Genomic DNA, 27013 nt, shown 5'->3' with positions numbered 1-27013 from the left:
AGATTGAGTTAGCTTTTTAACAATATTTCATTCACGATGTGTCTCTGTTTCTGAAGGCTATGACTGCCCACCATCAGACTCATTAGATCACAATATCCATGGTGTTGTCATGATCAGGTATAGCACATCACCTGGGAGGCAGAAATAGCAAGTAACTTGGGTTTAAAGCCACTTTTAAACAGCATTTCAGTTATATGAAGGGGTGTCAGTGAGTGAGTGAGTTGGGTTTAACGCCCCTTTTTTAAACATTATTCCAGTTATATCGCGGCGTGTCAGCTTGATGTGGGAGGAAAGCCCGAAGTGATGCAGGTCTCAGACGTTTACCACTTCGCTGCTGCTGTCAAACCTAGAAACATAATCAGGGCGAACCAGGATTCGAACCCACAATCATAGATTTCTGGCGCTCCCAAGGGACGCAACTCTGCACAGCGAATTGCGGCGCCTTAGACAACTGGGCCACCCGTGCCCCCGAGGGGGTGTCAGCTTGATGTGGGAGAAAATCCTGACGTGATGTAAGATGTTTACCACATAATTGAAACCCATTTGGTGCTGACAAACCTAGAACCATGATATGGGTGACTTGCGGCGCCTTAGACAACTGGGCCACCTGAGCCCCCCAAGCATTAAGTATCAACTTGACATAACTCTGTTTATAGGAATGTTGCTTGACAACCTAAGTCTGATATACTGTATCTAATAGGATATTTATTTCCAGGCCATTGAACAAACAAAAAAGAAATATTGACTTTGTTCTGCGACTTCTTCACTCTAATATGTACCTTTAGCCACCTCTCGGAGTTAAGGTAGGGATGAACCAGTTCAAGGTCATGCTGATGGGAAACTGTGTCTGTGCTGAAGGTGATGCCAGCTCTGTACTTCTTGTCATACAGAGCTAGCAACAGTTTCAGCTCCCCCCATGTGTAGCTCAAGAAAAGAGCTGAATCTAAGAGCTCTTCACCCTGAAACAGAAAAAAAAACAGGCGGGTTTTTTTCTTAAAAAGTCTTAAGTTTACAGATCCTCTGAGACCTATTTTTTTCTGATCTTCAACATTGTTTGTTTGTTTAACGCGGCACTCTGGCTCGTCTGGCTCCTAAAATATTCATGTTTAGAAACATCTTGTTCCCCATCAGATTAGATCAGTTAGTCTCTACTCCATGTGTGAGTCAGGAGAAAGTGTCTATCATCACCTGGGACTGGGAGGATCGCATTAATCAGAGCAACTTTAAATTCAACGGTGATAAATTATGATTTGTATTGTATTGTTTGTTGTTTAACGCCACACTCAGCAATATTCCAGCTATAAGACTGCGGTCTGTAAATAATCGAGTCTGGGCCAGACAATCCAGTGATTGACATCATGAGCATCTTTCGACACAATAGGGATACGATGACATGCATCAACATGCTATTCTAACCCGGATCTTCAGGAGTCTGGGGACTTCCCCAGGATCCCCATGGGTGCAACAAGTGATGAGGCGTACCTGCTGACTGCACAGCTCATACAGAGGCTGAAGGACTTCGGTCTCCATCTGGGACATCAGCTGGTGGGCAGTCCGGGCTGTCACCTCTGTGATGGTGTAGTCGGCCATCTTGACCCCACCCAGGTACAGGCGCAGCACTGTTGCCACGCTCCGCAACTTGCTCGACAACCCCACATCTGATGGAAACAGCAGACCGTTAACACAACCCAGTACAAGGAACACAAGTGTGATGGGTTGCCTGGCAACACCGCATCATATGGAAACAGCAGACCGTTAACACAACCCAGTACAAGGAACACAAGTGTGATGGGTTGCCTGGCAACACCGCATCATATGGAAACAGCAGACCGTTAACACAACCCAGTACAAGGAACACAAGTGTGATGGGTTGCCTGGCAACACCGCATCATATGGAAACAGCAGACCGTTAACACAGCCAAGTACAAGGATGGGTTGCCTGGCAACACCGCATCAAATGGAAACAGCAGACCGTTAACACAACCCAGTACAAGGATGGGTTGCCTGGCAACACCGCATCATATGGAAACAGCAGATCGTTAACACAACCCAGTACAAGGATTGGTTGCCTGGCAACACCACTTGAAAGAAATATAAAAGAGTATACAAAATTCTTGGGATTCTTGGGGTCCTTTAGGTTTTCTCCTGTAGTATTTGAGTCTGAGGACCCCTTAATATTTAACTAGCAACATTAGGGCCAAGACAAGGAGTGAGTGAGTGAGTTGGGTTTAACGCAGCTTTTAACAGTATTCCAGTTATATCAGGGCGTGTCAGCTTAATGTGGTGAGAGGTGAAATTGGGTTTAACGTCCATCCAAGATTATTGCACTTATATAGCGACGTGCATGCACGTGTATGTGTGTGTGTGGCTGCTTGTACTAGTCCGGACTGATGCCGATTTATAGTGCTAGCTCACTGAGATACCATGCCGCAGTTTAACATGAATACCCCACTCAGACACAGTATACTGACTCCGAGCCGACCAGTCCTTGTTTTAGCCCCTTAATGCCGAGCGCCAGACAGGGTAACAACAAGTACAATCTTTTAACGTCTTTTTGTATGACGCGGCCCGGGATCGAACCCTGGACCTTCCGCTCTCCGGGCGGACGCTCTACCACAAGACCACGGAGGCGGTCCAGCTTAATGTGGGATGAAAGCCCGAAGTGATGCAGGTCTCAGACGTTTACCACTTCGGAGAAACCCACGAGCATGGGTATGGTGCTGACAAACCTAGAAACATAATCGGGGTGAACCGGGATCATAGGTTTCTGGCGTGCCCAAGGGACGCAACTCTGCACCAAGACAAGGACCTCTTGACTTCACAACACAATTTGAGTGAGTGAGTGAGTGAGTGAGTGAGTGATTGAGTGAGTGAGTATGGGAATCAAACCCAGGTCTTGGCGTGACGAGCGAACGCTTTAACCACACAATTTGAACACTGAAATCCAATACATGGAACACAAGTGGGAATGTGTTGGAACTATCATGGCAGCTAGAAGTAACAGGACCGGGACCATAGAAACCAGTGGTTGATACCATAAGCACCGGTCATGCCATTCCCGCTTCTCTACCATCAGCCTCATTAGATCAGATCCTCCACTGTAGAGTCAGGGAAATGAGTTCACATCACCTGGGAGAGAGGCAATTTTCTTTTGGCTGCAAAATGGGCCAGATCGCTCAAAGGTATTGTTTTCTTTGTTATACATTTCCGTGGAAATACAGATTTTTCGCATAGATTTTTACATTGATCAATAACATGGTACAGACTGTTCTATCTACTGCTCCATAGAACCTCCTGTATTTATTCTTCTGGATCTACATCGCTCTGTTAGTTGTGCCCGTCATACACTACAAGAGTGAGTGAGTGAGTGAGTGAGTGAGTGAGTGAGTGTGCGTGCGTGAGTGAGTGAGTGAGTGAGTGAGAGCGTGTGTGCGTGCGTGAGTGAGCAAGACCGTGCGTGAGTGAGAGCGTGCGTGCGTGCGTGCGTGAGCAAGAGCGTGCATGAGTGAGTGAGTGAGAGCGTGCGTGCGTGCGTGAGTGAGTGAGAGCATGTGTGCGTGCGTGAGTGAGCAAGAGCGTGTGTGAGTGAGTGAGAGCGTGCGTGCGTGAGTGAGTGAGTGAGTGAGCAAGAGCGTGCATGAGTGAGTGAGAGAGTGTGCGTGCGTGAGTGAGTGAGTGAGTGAGCAAGAGCGTGCATGAGTGAGTGAGTGAGTGGGTGGGTGGGTGAGTGGGTGAGTGAGTGAGTGAGTGAGTGAGTGAGTAAGTGAGTGAGTGAGTGAGTGAGTGAGAGCGACGTATTAATGCCAACAGAATGGAGACCTAGTACCCTCGACAACTGAGAATGATACAATGTCTCGCTACTGGACTGAGGACCTCTGCAGAGCAACCTTCACCTTGTGACTTGTCTGTGAGGGGGGTGATGTAGCGTGTCTTCATCTCTTCTACCAGCTTGCCCCAGATGTCGACTGCCGTCGTCTGTGGCAGCCCCTGCACCAGGTCATGGAACCTGCAACATCACAACACTGTGTTACTGAACATAGCTTTAGTATTTATCACATATGCCATCACAACACTGAAGCAACTAGGAAAGTTGGGGGCTAAAACTCACCAGAAGATGACAAATCCCCCCCGGCCCCTACAAATTCGAAATAACAAATAATCTGCCTGTTAAGTCCACTTGATGAAGAATTTCTATCTGATCTGTCTGTCAGAATACAAGAGTAGTTATTGAGCTATCAAAACAATACCATGGAATTGGGATTCGGAAATGTGTATTTCTATGTCAGGAAAAGTCAAATTTGTTTCCATGGAAACAGGGAAAAATCAAATGTTGAAAAATTCCTAAATAGCAAAAAGCACCACTTCTGCTCTTGGTTAATACATGTACAAGGTTTGAATGAAAAGTCTTTCACAGTTTTCAAGTTGTGCTCGAGAAACGACACCTACACCTGAATTGTTTCCATGGAATTCGAGAAAAATATAAATGCCAAAAATCCACAAACAGCAAAAGGCAAAACTTCAGGGTCTGTTTGACATATCTGACAAGTTCTGACAAGAAATTGAACAATTTTTGAGTTGTGCTCCGGAAACGAATTGATTATCGACGGACGGATGGATGGATGGGAGATAAAAATGACAGTGATCATTATTAGCACAACTATGATTTTGAGGCAAGGTGAAACATCACATTTCAGACTATCACACTTCTTTAGTGACGTGCTTGCACCTGAGTGAGGAGTAATGTTGATATCATCTGTAAACAGCAAATTGCATCTAGACTTCCCATCAGATTAGATCAGTTAGTCTCTGCTCCATGTGTGAGTCAGGAGAAAGTGTCTATCATCACCTGGGAGGGTCTATGTATGTCCAGTGTCTGAAATAACCGCTTGCCCGCCTGCCCATGTCTGGTAACTTTTCTGTCGGGCTGCATGAAATTTTCCTATACCTGCCCGACTGTCTGGCAGATAGATAATTTTAAGCCAACTCAGTTTCATCATAAATCCAAGTAAATTCTCAAGTAATTGTTAGCATTATTTCAACCGAATCAAGACACGATTTGTCTCTTATGTTTTAGCGATTTTTCAATATTCCTAATGTCTGAATGCGGGCAGATAACTTGGAAGATGGTCAGCAACGCTTTTGTTCAGATAAATACAGCTCTTCATCACTAAACAGAGCTCCAGATAAGCTGTGTATCTGCGTAAAATACGCATCAGAAATGCGGAAATACGCAGTAAAATAAAATCCAAGCGTATCAAATACGCAATGAACATTACAGATACACTACAAAAATAAAACTTGTGCGTATCATCAAAATATTGAGAAGTAACCCTGCGTATTCGATTAGCAAATCAGCAAATTATTTTGAAATTATAAACGGGCATTCCGTCAACCTTGCCAAACTCCACGATGACAGTTACATCATGATCATTTGCCATCACACTTTCTTGTGGAAGTATCATGGTATTTTTGAGTATAAAGCTCTCTAACCCGCACGACACCAGTTTGTAGGGACTAGATGAATAGTGTTTTTAAATATTTAACTTAAATACCCACATGTGTAAAAACTAGTGGGTAACAGAAATTTGAATACCCAGATAGAATTACTGATACCCAATGATTTTAGAATGCATGGGTAAATTCCCACAACACCAAAAGCTTATCTGGAGCTCTGACTAAATATATTTGTTCAAGCTACCTCTAAACATGCTGTTGAGTGAGTGAGTACAGTTTTACGCCGCCTTTAGCAATATTCCAGCAGTATCATGGCGGGGGACACCAGAAATGGGCTTCACACATTGTACCCATGTCGGGAATCGAACCCGGGTCTTCGGCGTGACGAGCGAACGCTTTAACCACTGGGCTACCCGACCGCCCCCTCACATTCTGTTGAGACAGGGAGAGGGCTATATTTAGAGTGTATGACCACCTCATCTCCACTTACGCCAGCTGTTAAGACAAGCTTGAGTTACAGTAGCCCTCTCAGTTGAAACCGTTTCATGGTGACCTAATTTTATCTACTGCTCACCATATGGCTACCCAAAAGTAAAAGTTACTGGCTGCAATATCTATTTGTGATACGAATAATGTTGACTCACACCGTATTGCAAATCTTGTTTACAAACTTGCGTTTGCAAGGCCAAAGTCTTATGATTAATAATGAACATTTCACATCATGATGTTCTATTATTTAGTCAATACAATTACAGGGGTTCATTAACAGCTAGGGTGTTTCGTAACTTGTCTAGTACAACTGTACCCGTGAAGATCGGGGATAGAATAGGTCTCCAGCAACCCGTAAAAGGCGACTCACGGGATCGGGTGGTCAGGCTCACTGACTAGGTTGATGCATGTCATTGTATCCCAATTGCGTGGACCAATGCTCTTGATGTCAATCACTGGATTGTCTGGTCCAGACTTGATTATTTTCAAACCGCCATCATGTAGCTCTACTATTACTAGTGCGGCATTAAACAACAACAAAAACCAAAAAAAAAAAACCAAAAAAAAAAAAGAAAAAAAGAAGAAAAAAAAGGAAAACCCATCTTTAGACTTCTCTCAGTGAAACTAAAAAAAAAACCTGCCAAAAAGATGTCCTATCTCAGACTCTGTCTGGCACCGTGGAAAAAAAAGATTGGCGCCTAAAAACCAACGTCTGGCTCCTAAAATATTCATGTTTAGAAACATCTTGTTCCCCATCAGATTAGATCAGTTAGTCTCTACTCCATGTGTGAGTCAGGAGAAAGTGTCTATCATCATCTGGGACTGGGAGGATCGCATTCATCAGAGCAATTTTGAAATTCACCGGTGATAAATTATGATTTGTATTGTATTGTTTGTTGTTTAACGCCGCACTCAGCAATATTCCAGCTATATGACTGCGGTCTGTAAATAATCGAGTTTGGACCAGAGATCCATTGATTGATATCATGAGCATCGATCCACGCAATTGGGATTGATGACAAGCATCAACCAAGTCAGCGAGCCTGACCACCCGATCTCGTTAGTCGCCTCTTATGACAAGCAGTCACCTTTTACGGCAAGCCCTGTATGTTTAAGAATGGAAGAACTGTAAATCTTGAAATTAACGCGAGTGTGAGTTAAATGCAAAAAATGTGCGTGGTCTTCGTTTGCATTAATGAAACTTCCCACTGATGTCTCCAAAATGACTATCAACAATGAGACTTTGGATAGCACACACGTTGGATAGCGGAAATACCAACTTGAATATAAACACAAACACTGTTTATTGAGCAGCAGTTGTAACAAGTATATGGCAATGTCATTCAAAGACTAGGAATTACAAAATGGGCATCCGGTGAGTTATCACTGCTGGGGTCAAGAGTTCTACCCACTCGTGTCAAACTAGGCATCATTGACCACTGTTTGATCGGATTAAGGTAAGGATTCCTATCATTACCTGGGGATGGGATGGGGGGAGTGGCATTGATTTTGAGTCGCATTTTTGGCTAGGGGTCAGCAGTCGTATTAATTTGGAGACGCATTAACTTCAAGATTCACAGTATATGTTCTGTTATGTTGGTAAAGACATATCGATGTTGTTACATTCACAGTTGTATAGAAAAGTACCAGTGCCACATTAAAGGTTTCCAAGTTTCATAAGGCTCACCATGGTAATCAAAGATTTTCCAAGAAAATGCAAACACTCCAAAACATGCCTACATGCATCTAGATTTCCCATCAGATTAGATCAGTTAGTCTCTACTCCATGTGTGAGTCAGGAGAAAGTGTCTATCATCACCTGGGCAGATCACAGCTCATCATACGATACTGAATTTGGTGAAAGTCAAATAGCTGATTCTCAGGGGACGATTAATGAAAACAAGTTTATTTTGAGTATGTGTTTAGAAAAAAGGAAATGTTGTAACACTGTGTTGTATTCTCATGTTGGCCGACACTCAGAATCAGGGCCTGGTTTCATGAAGCAATTGACCGCCTCCATGGTCTAGTGGAAGAGCGTCCGCCCGGAGAGCAGAAGGTCTGGGGTTTGATCCCCAGCCGCGTCATACCAAAAGACGTTAAAATATGGTACTTGTTGTTACCCTGTCTGGCGCTCGGCATTAAGGGGCTAAAACAAGGACTGGTCAGCTCGGAGTCAGTATACTGTGTCTGAGTGGGGTATTCATGTTAAACTGCGGCATGGTATCTCAGTGAGCTAGCACTATAAATCGGCATCAGTCTGGATTAGTACAAGCAGCCACACAAACACACGTGCATGCGGGGTGGGAGAGTGAGTGAGTGAGTGAGTGAGTGAGTGAGTGAGTGAGTGAGGGGTAGAGTGAGAGAGTGAGTGAGGGTGGGGTAGAGTGAGTGAGTGAGGGTGGGGTAGAGTGAGTGAGTGAGATAGGGGTGGGGTAGAGTGAGTGAGTGAGTGATGAGTGAGTGAGTGAGGGGTGGGGTAGAGTGAGTGAGTGATGAGTGAGTGAGGGGTGGGGTAGAGTGAGTGAGGGGTGGGGTAGAGTGAGTGAGTGAGATAGGGGTGGGGTGAGTGAGTGAGTGATGAGTGAGTGAGTGAGGGGTGGGGTAGAGTGAGGGGTGGGGTAGAGTGAGGGGTGGGGTAGAGTGAGTGAGTGAGATAGAGGTGGGGGTGAGTGAGTGAGTGAGGGGTGGGGTAGAGTGAGTGAGTGAGTGAGTGAGTGAAACAAGTGAGTAAGTTTGGTTTTACGCAGCTTTTGGAAATATTCCAGTAATATCACTGTGGGGGACACCATAAATTGGCTTCACACATTGTACCCATGTTGGAAATTGAACCCAGGTCTTCGGCGTGACGAGCAAACGATTTAACCATTAGACTAACCAATAGTTGTAAAACTAACACCACTTTGTGAAACAGAGCCGAGAGCAGTGTTTTCATAAACCTGTTGTATCTCTTCCTCTATATTTAAACACAGACTTTCGATAGTCATAAAGCTAAGATCATATGTGAAACAGGGTGCAGGAGTAATAAATACTTGAGTCAATCCTGTGAACACTAAGATATCATTGAAATGTTTTTTATCTTAATACTCCGCATCTATACAATGCAATACTATTCGCTGCAGCGATAAAATGCAATACTTTATGCTGCAGCGATAAAATGCCATACTACATGCTAATATACTATACACTGCAGCGATATGATGCTATACTATATGCCGATATACTATACGCTGGAGCAATATAATGCTATACTATATGCTGATATACTTTACGCTGCAGTGATATAACGCTATACTATATGCCGATATACTATATGCCGACATATACGCTGCAGCGATATGCAATACTTCTTGCTGATAGCTATACCATATGCTGAAGTACTATACGCTGCAGCGATATGCCATGATATATGCCGATATACCGTAAGTCTGCAACACAATGCACCAAAAAAATTAAAAATGTAAACAAAAAACGAAACGTGCAATGAACTTTATGCTGAGGTGGGCACTGCCTGAGAACCATTTTGCTGATATACTATACGATGCAGCAATATAATGCTATACTATATGCCAATATACCATGTGCAGCAGCAATATAATGCTATACTTACCGATCCGTGAAGATTCTTGGACAGACAAGGCTGCTGAGGTTGTGGTTGGTGTCAAAGATGGCGGATGTTATGTATGTGATGAGCTTGGGCATCTGTCTCAGTTTGAAGTACGTGTTGAACAGCTCCGACAGGAAGGGGCCCAGCTGGGAGCTGCTAGATGTCTGTCAAGGGAGATAAATACGGTATCAACTACAGCTGCAGCTGGTACAGCAAGCCTTTTCATTTCTTGGGCCCCTTTCTGGTTAGACTAACTGTTACCCATGGGGGTTCAGGGTTAGAACTGTCGCCATCAACCTATGCTGGTCGTGAGGCGACTATGCCGGTCGTGGGAGGCAAATATGCCAGTGGTGGGAGGCGACTATGCCGGTCGTGGGAGGGGACTATGCTGGTCGTGAGGCGACTATGCCGGTCGTGGGAGGCAAATATGCCAGTGGTGGGAGGCGACTATGCCGGTCGTGGGAGGGGACTATGCTGGTCGTGGGAGGCAAATATGCCAGTGGTGGGAGGCGACTATGCCGGTCGTGGGAGGGGACTATGCCGGTCGTGGGAGGCAAATATGCCAGTGGTGGGAGGCGACTATGCCGGTCGTGGGAGGGGACTATGCTGGTCGTGGGAGGCGACTATGCCGGTCGTGGGAGGCAAATATGCCAGTGGTGGGAGGCGACTATGCCGGTCGTGGGAGGGGACTATGCCGGTCGTGGGAGGCAAATATGCCAGTGGTGGGAGGCGACTATGCCGGTCGTGGGAGGGGACTATGCCGGTCGTGGGAGGCGACTATGCCGGTTGTGGGAGGCAAATATGCCGGTGGTGGGAGGCGACTATGCCGGTGGTGGGAGGCGACTATGCCGGTCGTGGGAGGCGACTTTGCCGGTCGCAGGAGGCGACTATGCCGGTCGTGGGAGGCGACTATGCCGGTCGTGGGAGGCAAATATGCCGGTCGTGGGAGGTGACTATGCTGGTCGTGGGAGGCGACTATGCTGGTCGTGGGAGGCGACTATGCCGGTCGTGGGAGGCAAATATGCCGGTCGTGGGAGGTGACTATGCCTGTCGTGGGAGGGGACTATGCCTGTCGTGGGAGGGGACTATGCCTGTCGTGGGAGGGGACTATGCCTGTCGTGGGAGGGGACTATGCCTGTCGTGGGAGGGGACTATGCCGGTCGTGGGAGGCGACTATGCCTGTCGTGGGAGGGGACTATGCCGGTCGTGGGAGGTGACTATGCTGGTCGTGGGAGGCGACTATGCCGGTCGTGGGAGGCAAATATGCCGGTCGTGGGAGGTGACTATGCTGGTCGTGGGAGGGGACTATGCCGGTCGTGGGAGGGGACTATGCCGGTCGTGGGAGGGGACTATGCCGGTCGTGGGAGGCGACTATGCCTGTCGTGGGAGGGGACTATGCCTGTCGTGGGAGGGGACTATGCCGGTCGTGGGAGGGGACTATGCCTGTCGTGGGAGGCGACTATGCCTGTCGTGGGAGGGGACTATGCCGGTCGTGGGAGGCGACTATGCCGGTCGTGGGAGGCAAATATGCCAGTGGTGGGAGGCGACTATGCCGGTCGTGGGAGGCGACTATGCCGGTCGTGGGAGGCGACTATGCCTGTCGTGGGAGGGGACTATGCCTGTCGTGGGAGGTGACTATGCTGGTCTTGGGAGGCGACTATGCCGGTCGTGGGAGGCAAATATGCCAGTGGTGGGAGGCGACTATGCCGGTCGTGGGAGGCGACTATGCCGGTCGTGGGAGGGGACTATGCCGGTCGTGGGAGGCGACTATGCCGGTCGTGGGAGGGGACTATGCCTGTCGTGGGAGGGGACTATGCCGGTCATGGGAGGAGACTATGCCGGTCGTGGGAGGCGACTATGCCGGTCGTGGGAGGTGACTATGCTGGTCGTGGGAGGCGACTATGCCGGTCGTGGGAGGCAAATATGCCAGTGGTGGGAGGCGACTATGCCGGTCGTGGGAGGCGACTTTGCCGGTCGTGGGAGGCGACTATCCCGGTCGTGGGAGGCGACTATGCCAGTCGTAGTGGTGACTATGCCGATCATGGGAGGGGACTATGCTGGTCGTGGGAGGTGACTGCCGGTTGTGGGAGGCAAATATGCCGGTTGTGGGAGGCGACTATGCTGGTCCTGAGAGGTGACTATGTTGGTCATGAGAGGTGACTATGACGACTGATGCCACGTCCTTGCACCCAAACGGCTTGTGTGTTGCTCACAATATCGACCACTGGACTGCCTGGTCTAGACTCGATTTATTACAGGTGGCCGTCACATAGCTTGAATATTGCTGAGTATGACGTTAAAAAAAAGAAAAAAAAACCTACTGTAAACTATTATCTTGCAGTTAAATGCATATTTTTGCATGATGAACACAAAAGTTCGCATTTGGTAGAATAAATCCAATAATGGGGCTTTTCAGAATTCTGTTTTTCACTTCACATTTTTAGAGTCACTATTTAGAAAACCATTTTTTTTATTGAAATCTCCCTTTTGTGTGAATAAAGAAATACAGTTTGTTTGTTTGTTTGTTGTTTAACGCCGCACTCGGCAATATTCCAGCTATATGACGGCGGTATGTAAATAATCGAGTCTGGACCAGACAACCCAGTGATTAATATCGATCAACTCAATTGGGATCAATGACATGGATCAACCAAGTCAGCAAGTCTGACCACCCGATCCCGTTAGTCGCCTTTTACGACAAGCATTGTCGCCTTTTACGGCAAGCATGGGTTGCTGAAGACCTATTCTATCCCGGAATCTTCACGGGTCAATAAAGAAATACAGATACACATTTAGTGATACCGGAGATTCAAACACATATACGAGAGCTTTATCACGCAATGAATAAATAGGTACAATGTTTACAGTGTGATCCATGAGTTCCGTCATTACGAAAAGGGCAAATATTCAATTCCTGAATATTCTAAAATGTGTCCTGTCAAGACCTTTTGATCCCAGTCCAAACAAATCATATCAAGATGCTCCATCAGATTAGATCAGTTAGTCTCTGCTCCATGTATGAGTCAGGAGAAAGTGTCTATCATCACCTGGGCAGTTAGCCCTTGTGTCGTGGGACTGAAGAGTGATTCTACCACCTGCAACTGGAGGCAGCCGTGAATGAGTGAGTTGTGTTTAACGGCGCTTTTAACAGTATTCCAGTTATATTGCTGCATGTCAGCTTAATGTGGGAGGAAAGCCCGAAGTGATGCAGGTCTCAGACGTTTACCACTTCGGTGAAACCTACGAGCACGGGTATGGTGCTGACAAACCTAGAAACATAATCTGAGCGAACCGGGATTCGAACCCACAATCATAGGTTTCTGGCGTGCCCAAGGGACGCAACTCTGCACAGCGAATCGCGGCACCTTAGACGACTGGGCCACCCGTGCCCCTGTATTTAGTTTACTCCTGATGATAATTGTGGCTTTAGGCTGAGGTGCACTTAAAATAATGAGCTTAATGTTGATGTGGCTAGGTTTTTTCAACACCAGAAACCGGTTCGAATCCCGGTTCTCCCTGATAATGATTCTCTACTCTGTAAGCGAATCGCGGCGCCTTAGACGATTGGGCCACCCGTGCCCCCGGAGGCAGCAGTGAGTGGATAGATCAGTTTGTTTGTTTGAGTGCGGTGTTAAACAACAAACAAAACAAACAGCCATGGCCACAGCCACCACATACGCGCACGCCTTGTTGTGGTCACTTGACCCACCTGGGTGACGGTCAGCCAGCCGTGTGTGAGCACGTGGGACATTCTCGGCTCCAGTATTCCATGATTCATCTGCAGCAAAGTCAAGGCCGTCTCGTACCACGCGTCCTCCCTGGAAGGAGAGTTGGGATGAGACTAAGTGATGATGATGGAGGTACAAATGATATCAGTCCAGTCCCCACCTGATGCCCCTTTAAGTCAAGTCACCTCTTTAAACAAACAAGCACAGAGCTCCAGATAAGCTTTTGGGGTTGTGGGTATTTTACCCATGCATTTTAAAATCATTGGGTATCAGTAATTCTATTTGGGTATTCAAATTTCTGTTACCCACTAGTTTTCACATATGTGGGTATTTAAGTTAAATAATTAAAAACACTATCCATCTAGTCCCTGCAAACTGGAGTCGTGTGGGTTCGAGAGCTTTATAGGACTAAAAAATACCACGATACTTCCACAAGTAAGTGTGATGGCAAATGATCATGATGTAACTGTCATCGTGGAGTTTGGCAAGGTTGACGGAATGCTCGTTTATAATTTTCAAAATAAGTTGCTGATTTGCTAATCGAATACGCCGGGTTACTTCACAATATTTTGATGATACTCACAAGTTTTATTTTTGTAGCGTATCTGTAATGGTATTTGATACGCTTGGATTTTATTTTACTGCATATTTCTGCATTTCTGATGCGTATTTTACGCAGTTACGCAGCTTATCTGGAGCTCTGAAGCATGAGTTACAGGAGACAAAGTTAGACACAGTATCCTCATGGGAGAAGGGAAGACAATATAGTTCAGTGAGTAAAGCATAAAAATATTCATCAATATTATACAGAAATTTGGGTGTAAAATAGACAAACAAAACACTTTTTTTCCCATCAGATTAGATCAGTTAGTCTCTACTCCATGTGTGAGTCAGGAGAAAGTGTCTATCATCACCTGGGAGGGTCTATGTATGTCATTACAGGGCAGTATTCCAGTTATATCACGGCGTGTCAGCTTAATGTGGGAGGAAAGTCTGAAGGGATGCAGACGTTCACGACTTCGGTGAAACCCATGAGCACGGGTATGGTGCTCACAAACCTAGAAACATAATCGGGGCGAACCGGGATTCGAACCCACAATCATAGGTTTCTGGCGTGCCCAAGGGACGCAACTCTGCACAGCGAATCGTGGCACCTTAGACGACTGGGCCACCCGTGCCCCTGTATTTAGTTTACTCCTGATGATAATTGTGGCTTTAGGCTGAGGTGCACTTAAAATAATGAGCTTAATGTTGATGTGGCTAGGTTTTTTCAACACCAGAAACCTATGAATGTTGGTTCGAATCCCGGTTCTCCCTGATAATGTTTCTAGGTTTGTCAGCACCATACCCGTGCTCATGGGTTTCTCCAAAGTGGTAAACGTCTGAGAACTGGATCACTTTGGGCTTTCCTCCTACATTAAGCTCACATGCTGTGATATAACTGGAATACTGTTAAAGCGGTGTTAAACCTAACTCACTCACTCACTAATAAGAGCATGTATATAAGGTCTAATACACTGGAGTGAGTGAGTTTGGTTTTACGCCGCTTTTAGCAATATTCCAGCAATGCCATGGTGGGGGACACTGGAAAATGGGCTTCACACATTGTACCCATGTGGGGAATCAAACTCGAGTCTTAGGCATGACAAGCCAACGCGTTAACCACTAGGCTACCCCACCGCCCCCTAATACACTGGACATTCACGGTTGAAAACAGTGGACCGTGTTGAAAATGTCAAGGTCACATTTGCCTGATTCAGCCAAATCCTAGATGCCCATGGATAGAGTGAGTGAGTGAGTATGGTTTTACGCCGCTTTTAGCAATATTCCAGCAATATCACGGCGGGGGACACCAGGAATGGGCTTCACACATTGTACCCATGTCCGGATTTGAACCCGGGTCTTAGGCGTGAACGAGCAAACGCTTTAACCACTAGGCTACCCGAACTCCCCCCATGGATAGAACACTTACACCGGCATGGAGAGGAGGATTTCGGCCAGCTTCCTGTAGAACTTCAGCTGACTCCCCCCAGCCTCGTTGTCCCTGGCAACATTGTAGACATCAGCGTCCCTGACCTGCTTCAACATGGAGGATGCAGCCCGCATCACCTGCGGTGTCTCCAGCTGCCTACAGGGGGCAGCACTGTCCTCGCCTAAACCAATCAGATTGCAGAGATGCTGCAGCATCTTCTGACACAGGGTCTTGTCGTGCCTGGAAGACAAGGACAACTTCATCACCATGGTTACAGATTCGTTTGTGTCTATGGATTTTTTTAAATTAAATATTTTTTACTAATTAAAAAAAGTAGGGTTGTTGGGCAATATATAAAAAAAAAATTGGGTAAGAAAAAAATGTATACAAATTTCTAACATGCAACATGAATTCCTTCTTTTGAAAACATTCAAGAATATTTCATTTCATTCCACATTTGTGAAATTTGGGGACAGAATCAGAAACATGAAATAAATATAAAAACGTCATATTCCAATGTCATGGGATTTACTACCAGAGTCATAAAATTCAGGACGAAACTAACCACTGGTGGATGTGTGTGCAACATGTCATTTTGTTCATTAACATATAAACTTTGTCACATTTGTTTGTTTTTTAACACCACACACAGCAATATTCCAGCAATATGATGGTGGCTGTAAGGAAACTAGTATACCGTATTCCACGTAATAAGCGCCTCGCTCTAATAAGCGCCCATGGCGGTATTTGCTAATATATTGGCTAGTGAACAATCCCAATTAGCACCCCTTCCGATTGATCGATGTTCACAAGACTTATTTATTCGCGTACAATACGCACTCGTGTCTTATATGCATCCTTAATAATGGGCAATTAAATTCTAGAAAAATATATCTGTCGTACATAATCATTTCAGGCTGTCAGCATAAACCACAAAATTTATCTTTCAACCAAAATAATATTTTAATAAGAGCCCCCTTCACCAAAATAATATTCAAATAAGAGCCCCCTATTTCTAATTTTGAGAGCGCTCTGGACGCTTATTACGTCAAATACTGTAACTGGTACTGTGAGCAGTCGGGGTACGATGACACGCAATCAACCAATGTATTGAGTCAGACCACTCGATTCAGTTTCATTGACTGCAATACACACAAACTTATCTTTTTTCATGCTACATGTGTATGATACATGAAACGTTAACATCTGAAAGCTGAGCCATCAGTCTCGAACAACATTCTTAAGTATCAAACACTCAATAATCAATATAACTGTTTGTCTACCAAGTTATACTTAATCCTGTTTAAAATAGTTAAAGATCCAATATATGTCCCATCAGATTAGATCAGTTAGTCTCTATTCCATGTGTGAGTCAGGAGAAAGTGTCTATCATCACCTGGGACACACAAACTGAAGTCCCCACCCCCCCTAGTTCCATGGACAGACTGATGTCCCCACCCCCCTAGTTCCAGGGACAGACTGATGTCCCCACCCCCCTAGTTCCAGGGACAGACTGATGTCCCCACCCCCCTAGTTCCAGGGACAGACTGATGTCCCAACCCCCCCTAGTTCCAGGGATAGACTGATGTCCCCACCCCCCTAGTTCCAGGGACAGACTGATGTCCCCTCCCCCCTAGTTCCAGGGATAGACTGATGTCCCCTCCCCCCTAGTTCCATGGACAGACTGATGTCCCCTCCCCCCTAGTTCCATGGACAGACTGATGTCCCCACCCCCCTAGTTCCAGGGACAGACTGATGTCCCCACCCCCCTAGTTCCAGGGACAGACTGATGTCCCCACCCCCCTAGTTCCAGGGACAGACTGATGTCCCAACCCCCCCTAGTTCCAGGGATAGACTGATGTCCCCACCCCCCTAGTTCCAGGGACAGACTGATGTCCCCTCCCCCCTAGTTCCAGGGATAGACTGATGTCCCCTCCCCCCTAGTTCCATGGACAGACTGATGTCCCCTCCCCCCTAGTTCCATGGACAGACTGATGTCCCCACCCCCCTAGTTCCAGGGACAGACTGATGTCCCCACCCCCCTAGTTCCAAGGACAGACTGATCCCCCCCCCCACTAGTTACAGGGTCTGATACTCACACATTGAGGAAGGCTGCCAGGAACCGTGGCAGGAATCCTGAAACAACTGCAGACCACTGACACGACACTTTCACTAGGTTCTCTGGCGTCTGAAATAATACACACATTAAAGTTTCATAATGTATTCTTCAAAATCCGTTTAAAAATTTCCTAAAAAAAATCCCATTGGCTCAAATTTAAAGGCAACAGAAAAGACGAAATGAACCTTGATGTCAATTTAACATGAATACCTCACTCAGACACAGTATACTGACTCCGAGCCAACCAGTCCTTGTTTTAGCCTCTTAATGCCGAGCGCCAGACAGGGTAGCAACAAGAACCATCTTTTAACGTCTTTTGGTATGACGCGGCCAGGGATCGACCCTGGACCTTCCGCTCTCCGGGCGGACGCTCTACCACTAGACCACGGAGGCGGTTCAGGTGAGACAAGTGAGTGAATATGGTTTTACGCCGCGTTTAGCAATGTTCAAGCAATATCACGGCGGGGGACACCAGAAATGGGCTTCACACATTGTACCCATGTCGGGAATCGAACCCGGGTCTTCGGCATGACGAGTGAACGCTTTAACCACTAGGCTACCCAACCGCCCCTCAGTTGAGACAAAAAACAGCAACCCTTCAAATAGGATCTCTGTCAATATTTGCCTACCTTTCCCTGTAACAGGTTTTTCAATGTGCCAAACAGATTTTCTAGTGGTCTGCAACCTTCACTGCCAGTTTTGTCACCTCCCTTCCCAGCATTCAGGTATCTGCGGTACATTTCTCTGTGAGAGCTGCAATTAATGGTGAAGAAAGTCAATGGCTGATGGATATTTGTACCCATCAAAGTGCTATTTATATATAAATGCAGTAATGTGTTTGTCTGCAGGGTTTGCTGACCTCACTAGCATGAAACACATCATATTCTGACCTCACTAGCATGATACATATCGTATTCTGATCTCAATAGCAAGATAATATCATATGCTTTACTAGCGTGCGACACATCATATTGCCCTCTCTTGCATGTTAAACATCATATTCTGACCTCACTAGCATGATAAAGTTCACATTCTGATCTCAAAAGCAATATACACAAAGTATTCTGACCCTATTAGCGTGATACACATCATATTCTGACCTCACTACAGAGGTCGATTTAACTGCTGGCCTGTTGGCCCATGGCCAGTTGAAATTACAAAGGGCTTGCCAAAACAAAGTAGATGGCCCATCTGGCTTGTCAAAATTTCACCCCTTCTCTGTGTATATTTAATTTTTGTGGTCACCACCATTTAGTTGTAGGCCAGTTAGTTTGGAGAAGGGCCAGTATCTTTTAATATGAGCAAACCCTCCTGGCTACAGACCCGTGAAGAATAGGTCTTCAGCAACCCATGCTTGCCGTAAAAGGCGACTATGCTTGTCGTAAAAGGTGACTAACAGGATTGGGTGGTCAGGCTCGCTGACTTGGTTGATGCATGTCATTGATCCCAATTGCGTGGATCGATGCTCATGATATCAATCACTGGATTGTCTGGTCCAGACTTGATTAAGTACAGACCGCCGTCATATAGCTGGAATATTGCTGAGTGCGGCGTTAAACAACAAACCAATCAACCAACCCTCTTGGCTACATACAAATTTGTTACCCCTTCACTAGCATCATACATCTCAGATGGTCCCTGCACTACTCATAACCATCGACCACCGTTCTAGTTCTCAAGCATGTTGCGCATTTTGCACTGAATTCCATACTGGAAGTTTCAAGGACACATTCACCTCCCACGGGTTATATTTGTTTTATTGGTTATATCTGCAACTCTGCCACTACCTGTTGAAGAGGGCTGTAAAGAGGCACTGGTGTAGGTCTTCTTGGAGGGATTTGGTGGAGGAGTCATCACCACGGCAACCAGTTACTTGATGGCAGAAAAGCATCAATGGAACCAACAATTTGTCAATTGTTGTCTGCAATACCTGTGATGAGAAAAAGGGGGCTTGTCATGACATACAGTTACTCTAAGCTTAATTAATTCAATGAATCCCGGTCATGATGTACTCTTACGGTTAATTAATTCAATGAATCCCGGTCATGACGTATTCTAAGCTTAATTAATTCAATGAATCCCGGTCATGACGTACTCTAAGCTTAATTAATTCAATGAATCCCGGTCATGACATACTCTTAGCTTAATTAATTCAATGAATCCCGGTCATGACGTACTCTAAGCTTAATTAATTCAATGAATCCCGGTCATGACGTACTCTAAGCTGAATTAATTCAATGAATCCCGGTACCAAGTAGGTATAGATGGTGATTTTCTAGTTTGAAACAAAACATTGTGACTGAGTGAAGAAAAAAATAAACAGTCTGAGCTTTCATTGTACATGATATCTGGACACAAATGTGTTAAAATTTACATTCAGGGTGGTTGTGTTGTCTGTTGGTATATGCTGGTATGACTTGGATGGAATACAGGGTGATTGTGGGGACTCACCTGTCTGTGATTGTGGTGTGCGGCCTGGGCTGTGATATATGCTGGTATGACATGGGTGGAATACAGGGTGCTTGTGGGGACTCACCTGTCTGTGATTGTGGTGAGCGGCCTCAGCCGTGGTATATGCTGGTATGACATGGGCCAGGATGGAATACAGGGTGGTTGTGGGGACTCACCTGTCTGTGATTGTGGTGAGCGGCCTGGGCTGCGGTATATGCTGGTATGACATGGTCCAGGATGGAATACAGGGTGGTTGTGGGGACTCACCTGTCTGTGATTGTGGTGAGCGGCCTGGGCTGCGGTATATGCTGGTATGACATGGTCCAGGATGGAATACAGGGTGGTTGTGTCTCCGTTATCCTCCAGTGCACACAGCTGGCACACACTGCACAAGAGGCTGGCCTGAACAAGAAATATACATGTCATACTCTTTAGTGAGTGAGTGAGTTGGGTTTAATGCCGCTTTTAAGATTATTCCAGTTATATCACGGCGTGTCAGCTTAATGTGGGAGGAAAACCCGAAGTGATGCAGGTCTCCGACGTTTACCACTTCAGTGAAACCCACGAGCACGGGTATGCTGCTGACAAACCTAGAAACATAATTGGGGCGAACCGGGATTCGAACCCACAATCATAGGTTTCTGGCGTGCCCAAGGGACGCAACTCTACACAGCGAATCGCGGCGCCTTAGACGACTGGGCCACCCGTTCGCCCTACTCGTTAGTACTAGAGGTTAATAGTCTCCTGGGGTTCATAGAACAAAACACAATATTCATGATACATATATATATTTTCCGTAAACACCCGTACCGAGTGGGTTATTCTATTTATTACCCATATTCATATTAAAGAAGTTTCAGGGAAAAAAAAACTGTTGCCGATCAAAAATCAGCTATTTTGTATGAATCTGCATGTGAAAATACACTGCCCACTCACTCCAATCGCATTACTCAGTTAACGTGTTGTTACATGTGGAAAATATTGTTCTGTTAAAAAACTTTAGAGAACACATTATTACAGTCATATTTTTGTCTGATTTACACAGCGTACACTATCTAGCATCGATAATAGAAGACAAGTCTAAAAAAGGGTTCCTCAGGTTTTTTAATCAAGGTTTGTTTTGACAAGATCTCGTCACAGACAGTCAAAGCTGCCGTGCACCATAGCAGAGACATGCATTTCACACCACTGAGAACAGGAAACATGGAAAACTCTGTCAGCTAAAGTTCATTTCAAGGTGTCAATAGTGGTACTAGGTAGTGGTTGCTGTAAATAATGGTGAGCTGTGTCATCTACTGATCACTTCACACAAAATTTCCCCAAAATTAATTTAAACAATATTGAATGAAATTTTGACTAAAATTGATAAAATTACAACGGTAAGTCCAGGCATAGAATGAACACTTTATAACCAGATAAAGTAACAACAGGATTACTGAAACCTACGTTATCAACACACCACAAAACTAAAATAATAGTCACTTCCCGTAATACAACGTCACCAGAAAGTCTATAAACTATTCATTATATAATCAAAAGAAATAGAAGTAAATGCACCAACAGGAAGTGACGTCAGCAGAAGGAACGTATTTCTTCTGCTGATAATTATTATTTTTGTGGTGTGTACTAACTACTGATTAATTGCGTACTTCAGTACAGATTTGTTGACATGGTTTTTCCGGAAGTGTCCGGTGTTACGTGTTCATGGTAATGTCTACTAGTTGGGGAGTGAGTGAGTTGGGTTTTAACGCCGCTTTTAACAGTATTCCAGTTATATCACGGCGTGTCAGCTTGATGTGGGAGGGAAGCCCCAAGTGATGCAGGTCTCAGACGTTTACCACTTCAGTGAAACCCACGAGCACGGGTTTGGTGCTGACAAACCTAGAAACATAATCAGGCGAACCGGGATTCGAACCCACCATCATAGGTTTCAGGGGTGCCAAAGGGACGCAACTCTGCACAGCGAATCCATGCCCCCTACCAGTTGGGAAAAAACCATCATTATCATTTTATGGCTTTAATTATGAAAACCCCCTCCCCTCAGCTGTGTATTTTGGAAATAGGGTGTGCACCATGTCGGGAAACAAACCCAGGCCTTTAGCATGACAAATGAGCACTTTATCCACGAGGCTACCCAACCTACCCCAAATAAGGCTGAATACTTACCAGGGTGTCATACTTGGCTGTGAGGATGTACGACAGGTGGGTGGAGGTGACGACGACGTGACAACTACCCACCACGTGTCTCATCAGCTGCTTGTCCCCGGGCTGCAGCACGCATCGCTGGAGAGCATCCACGATCACCTGGGACGGAGGAGGGTTTAATTGATTCAAAGGTGTGGTGCAATTGGGTTTAGTGAGTGAGTGAGTGAGTATGGGTTTACACCGCTTTTAGCAATATTCCAGGAATATCACGGCGGCGTGAGTGAGTGAGTATGGTTTTACACCACTTTTAGCAATATTCCAGCAATATCACGGCTGGGGGCACCAGAAATGGGCTTCACACATTGTACCCATGTCGGGAATCGAACCCAGGTCTTTGACGTGATGAGCAAACGTCTTACCACTCGGCTACTCTACCACCCCCAAATGTTGAATGAGGGATTTGGGTAAAACAATGCTTTAGACAGTATTCCAACCCAGAATCTCTGCAGGGATCACTCACCTGTCCGAGAGAAGGTTTGACCAGGATGCTTTTCCCACCCTCCTCTGAACATCCCCGGCTGTGGAGGATGCTGTACAGACATTGCCACACCCACGCAACATCGTCATCCGTGATCTGGTACCTGGCGCAAAAATAGGTACAATGTTCAGTGAAAACTTGTTAACTTCAATCTCTCAACATATAGTGAGTGATTTTTGTTTGTTTGTTGTTTAACGCCGCACTCAGCAATATTACAGCTACATGACGGCGGTCTGTAAAATATTCGAGTCTGGACCAGACAATCCAGTGATTAATATCATGAGCATCGATCTACGCAATTGGGATCAATGACATGCATCAACCAAGTCAGCGGGCATGACCACCCGATCCCGTTAGTCGCCTTTTACAACAAGCATAGTCACCTTTTACGGCTAGTATAGTGAGTGAGTTAGTTGGGTGGGTGTAATGCAGCTTTGAACAGTATTCTACATGTTCTAGTTATCTCCTGGCATGTCAACTTAATGTAGGAGGATCACCTGAAGTGATGCAGGTGTTATACGTTTACCTCTTTGGTGCTGACAAACCTAGAAACAATCAGGGCCAATCAGGAATTGAACCCATAATAACATGGGTCTTCCGCAACCCATGGTTGTCGTAAGAGGCGACTAACTGGACAAGCTGGTCAGGCTTGCTGACTTGGTTGATGCATGTCATTGTATCCAATTGCATGGATCGATGCTCATGACATCAATCCCTGGATTGTCAAGTCCAGACTTGATTATTTACAGACTGCGGTCATATAGCTGCATGTGGCGTCAAACAACAAACAAGGTGGTGAGGTGAAAATGGGGTTTAACGTCGCGTCCAAGATTATTGCACTTATATAGCGACGTGCATGCACGTGTGTGGCTGCTTGTACTAGTCCGGACTGATGCCAATTTATAGTGCTAGCACACTGAGATACCATACCGCAGTTTAACATGAATTCCCCACTCAGACACAGTGTACTGACTCCGAGCCGACCAGTCCTTGTTTTAGCCCCTTAATGCTGATCGCCAGACAGGGTAACAACAAGTACCATCTTTTAACGTCTTTTGGTATGACGCGGCTGGGGATCGAACCCTGGACCTTCCGCTCTCCGGGCGGACGCTCTACCACTTGACCACGGAGGCTAAACAAACAAACAAACCAAACTAGAACACAGTTAGGGCTAGAGCGGGATTTGACCCCACAACCATGTATTTCTTGCCTGAGGTACAACTCTGCACCGCGGCTCATGGTGCCTGAGACAACTGGGTCTCCCATGGCCCTTAATCTATGTGTGACTTGTAGCTATTGTAAATTCTTGAATCTCCTGGGCTAGAGTGAGTGAGTATGGTTTTACGCCGCTTTTAGCAATATTCCAGCAATATCACGGCGGGGGACACCAGAAAATGGGCTTCAACATTGTATCCGAGTCTTCGGCGTGATGAGCCAACGCTTGAACCACTAGGCTACCCCACTGCCCTCCTGGGCTAGAGTGAGTGAGTGAGTATGGTTTTACGCCGCTTTTAGCAATATTCCAGCAATATCATGGCGGGGGACACCAGAAATGGGATTCACACATTGTACCTATGTCGGGAATTGAACCCGGGTCTTCGGCGTGACGAGCGAACGCTTTAACCACTAGGCTACCAGACCACCCTCCTGGGCTAGATATGACTGAAAGGTATCTCACTTCTTCCTGTTGACGATAAGCCCAGCCACCACATCGATAAGGACGGAGTGCTTGTTGGGGATGTAGACAAGGTTGGAGCACCAGGCGAAGTGAACAAGTTTCAGGCGGTCTTGCAGTCTGCAGGTCTTGTCCTTGATTTTGTTGAACAAACCTGAAAATAAAATTATTTTTTTTGTTAAACGCACTTAGCAATATTCAAGCTATATGAGGGCTGTCTGTAAATAATGAAGTCGGGACCAGGCAATCCAGTGACCTAGGGTAGCTGTACTCTTCTTCTTACTCGGAATCTTCAAATTACTCATTACTCATTCAAGATATTTATATATGCAGTGACAGAAATCCAAGGGGCGTCATTCAGTTTAGCTCCTATAAATATTTCAATCTGGGCACCATCAAAATATTAAAATCAGCCTTTTTATAATACATGGACCCCCTTGACTTTCATGCTTAATTTTGAACACTGATATGCTTTTTTTTCAAAACTAATTACAATTTTACCACAAACAAAATCAGTCTTTAATGCTCCCATTCTCTAACAAAATGTCAAATTTTCCCTTGAGTCAAAGACGAATCTCAAAATTTAAGCGAAAATTTTTCCAACGTTGTGAACTAAAAACCATTTTTATTCAGGATAAGAGCGATTGCTGTCTAATCCACTACTAAATGCAACTCTCACAATAACACATGATGTTACCGTGTGTGCAGTTTGTGTTGAAAGGAATCCAATTTAAAAATAATAAGTTAAAATACAAAATACGTGTCCGCGGTGAAACATGTCATTTACACATCATGTTACAAGAATTAACTATCACAAGAGTGAGTTTGCAACTGATCATCTAGAAAGGGAAAGGAAGTATGCATAATCTGTATCTAAACATTATATTCCCTAAATATACCATGCAGTTGCTTGGTCCACGTGGGACACGTGTTTGGTTGGTCATTCTTTAAAAACATGTTATTCTATCGATTAAGTGAATCTGACGTCTCAAAATCGATGAAAGTAGAAGCGTCAACGTTACAAAATTTGAACTGGATATGTAAAATAGATATTTTGAAACCATGTGCCTAAATATATATGAAGATTTCAGATCTAGCCCCGTACCTGTGTAGGACGCCATATTGGAAGGGTTATTCATTTAGAGTTACATCCCCTGAATCGGTGACCTCGCGGTCTCCACGCCTAAATAAGTATGCACACTTTATCAAAGGAGAGGCCCAGCATGATTAACTTAAAACTAATATAAGTCCACATAAAAAAACCCTTCAAACTGATAAAACTTATTGTCTATTAAATTTTCATTAATATTGCACGCAGTGTTTCTAAAATTAGGGAATTGGTTCTGTTAAACCACAGGACCATTTAACTAATAATAACAATAAATAAAAAATCATTGGCCTCGTCTGCGAGTTTTTTTTGTTGCTATTATTAGTTACATGGTCCTGTGGTTAAACCTTGTATGTTGAAGGTTTCATTAAACAATTCAATTTTTTGGCACACTGTATCTGATTTTCTCTGCAAATGAAAAACGGAATTGGTCCTCTTTTGTGAGAAAGGATGTATAACCAAAGCTTCACGAGGAATAAAAGCCTAGTTGGGGTAGCCCAGTGGTTAAAGCGTTCGCTCGTCACGCCGAAGACCCGGGTTCGAATCCCCACCTGGGTACATTGTGTGAAGCCCATTTCTGGTGTCCCCCGTCGTGATATTGATGGAACATTGCTAAAAGTTGCGTAAAACCATATTCACTCACTCAAAACGGTAGAACGATCAATAACTTTCAGATACTTGTACATGTGCATTTTAGCGATTCTCAATGCTGATTGGTCATTTGAAGCGATGTGACGTCACAGTCCTTCTTTGTAGAGAGAAAATGCGATATGACGTCATCCATTGTTCAAGCTGTCATAATTAAATTTTCGTTGTGTTCATGGAAATTCCTGCATTCTGATTAGCTGAATTGGTCACGTGTTATTGCATTCATTTCCCAATGAATGTAAAAAATTAAGCCACGCCCACCGCGGCGCACTACTTTTATTACTTCGGAATGTCGGGGAATCCGAATATTACAGTCGAGGGAATTCCCTTTCTGCTCATGTGTATCGTCATGCACAGGACATTTAGCGACTTTCATGCATATTCATTGTCCAAACTACCCTTTGAAACCGAAGGCCGAGAATGAATGAAACAGCAAACGTGCAGGCTCGCTCGCCTGTTTTTTTCTCGCTCGCCCCGGTTCAACTTTCATGTCTTCGGGTTTCATTTATAACTAGCATTTCTCCAACTGTGATTTACCGTAATCAGGGAAGTAATGTTTGAATCACGCAGTAAATGACCATGTTATTTGAAACTGCCGCCTTCTCTCGGACATATTTCTTCCGGTTCGTTACAGTCTGACTGTTGCAGTTCTTTTCGCCTCTTGCCTTAATTGACAGGTCAAATGAACATTGTTTAAATCCCACTCTCCGTTGATTGGCTACTGACTGTGTAGGCGTGTCAAGTTATGTGCATAAATTAAACGATCACCTGATTCATGTCACGCCACTGTATGTATTCCTACACCTGGAATGTTTATCAATCTCGTCATTTTTGTCTGTTTTGATATATGCAACTGTTTTGGGTTAAACTATTGTAGATAAAACATGTTTTACGTTGTCGAATTTAATTATAAGCATTGACTGTGTATTTTTTTCGGTTCATTGAGGTATGAATCGAAAAGCCGATGTGCAAACTTTTGTAAGAATCCGCTACATATCGGCTTTTCGATTCATACCTCAATGAACCGAAAAAAATACACAGTCAATCCTTAAATAATTAAATTTTCGTTGTGTTCATTGAAA

At 45.0% G+C, this 27013-nt stretch overlaps 1 protein-coding gene across 1 annotated transcript; it reads right to left on the bottom strand.

The window, feature by feature from the left end:
• Positions 1 to 127: 127 nt before the first annotated feature.
• LOC124148364 (unhealthy ribosome biogenesis protein 2 homolog) lies at positions 128 to 25300 on the bottom strand. Its single transcript, XM_048398620.1, has 15 exons — positions 25281 to 25300; positions 24179 to 24329; positions 22483 to 22603; positions 21984 to 22121; positions 20085 to 20219; positions 19154 to 19296; positions 17996 to 18119; positions 17347 to 17435; positions 15248 to 15487; positions 13257 to 13365; positions 9551 to 9711; positions 3894 to 4006; positions 1483 to 1658; positions 730 to 959; positions 128 to 131 (listed from the first exon to the last, which is right to left on the bottom strand). Exons 1-15 carry the CDS (start codon positions 25294 to 25296, stop codon positions 128 to 130), a joined length of 1950 nt encoding a protein of 649 aa, XP_048254577.1. The 5' UTR covers positions 25297 to 25300.
• Positions 25301 to 27013: the final 1713 nt, after the last annotated feature.

The sequence above is a fragment of the Haliotis rufescens genome, unplaced genomic scaffold (genome assembly GCF_023055435.1).
Source record: "Haliotis rufescens isolate VD_foot unplaced genomic scaffold, xgHalRufe1.0.p SCAF_18, whole genome shotgun sequence".
Lineage (NCBI taxonomy): Eukaryota > Metazoa > Mollusca > Gastropoda > Lepetellida > Haliotidae > Haliotis > Haliotis rufescens.
The sequence above is the reverse complement of the archived record's forward strand: the minus strand, read 5'-3'. Positions and strand labels throughout refer to the sequence as shown.

Excerpts from the sequence above, each read along its gene's own strand:
- LOC124148364 (XM_048398620.1), bottom strand. Across the intron at positions 22,122-22,482 it reads TCAAACCTTCTCTCGGACAG|GTGATCGTGGATGCTCTCCA; the intron begins GTGAGTGATCCC and ends CCTCCGTCCCAG. Across the intron at positions 4,007-9,550 it reads CCAAGAATCTTCACGGATCG|GTTCCATGACCTGGTGCAGG; the intron begins GTAAGTATAGCA and ends GTGATGTTGCAG.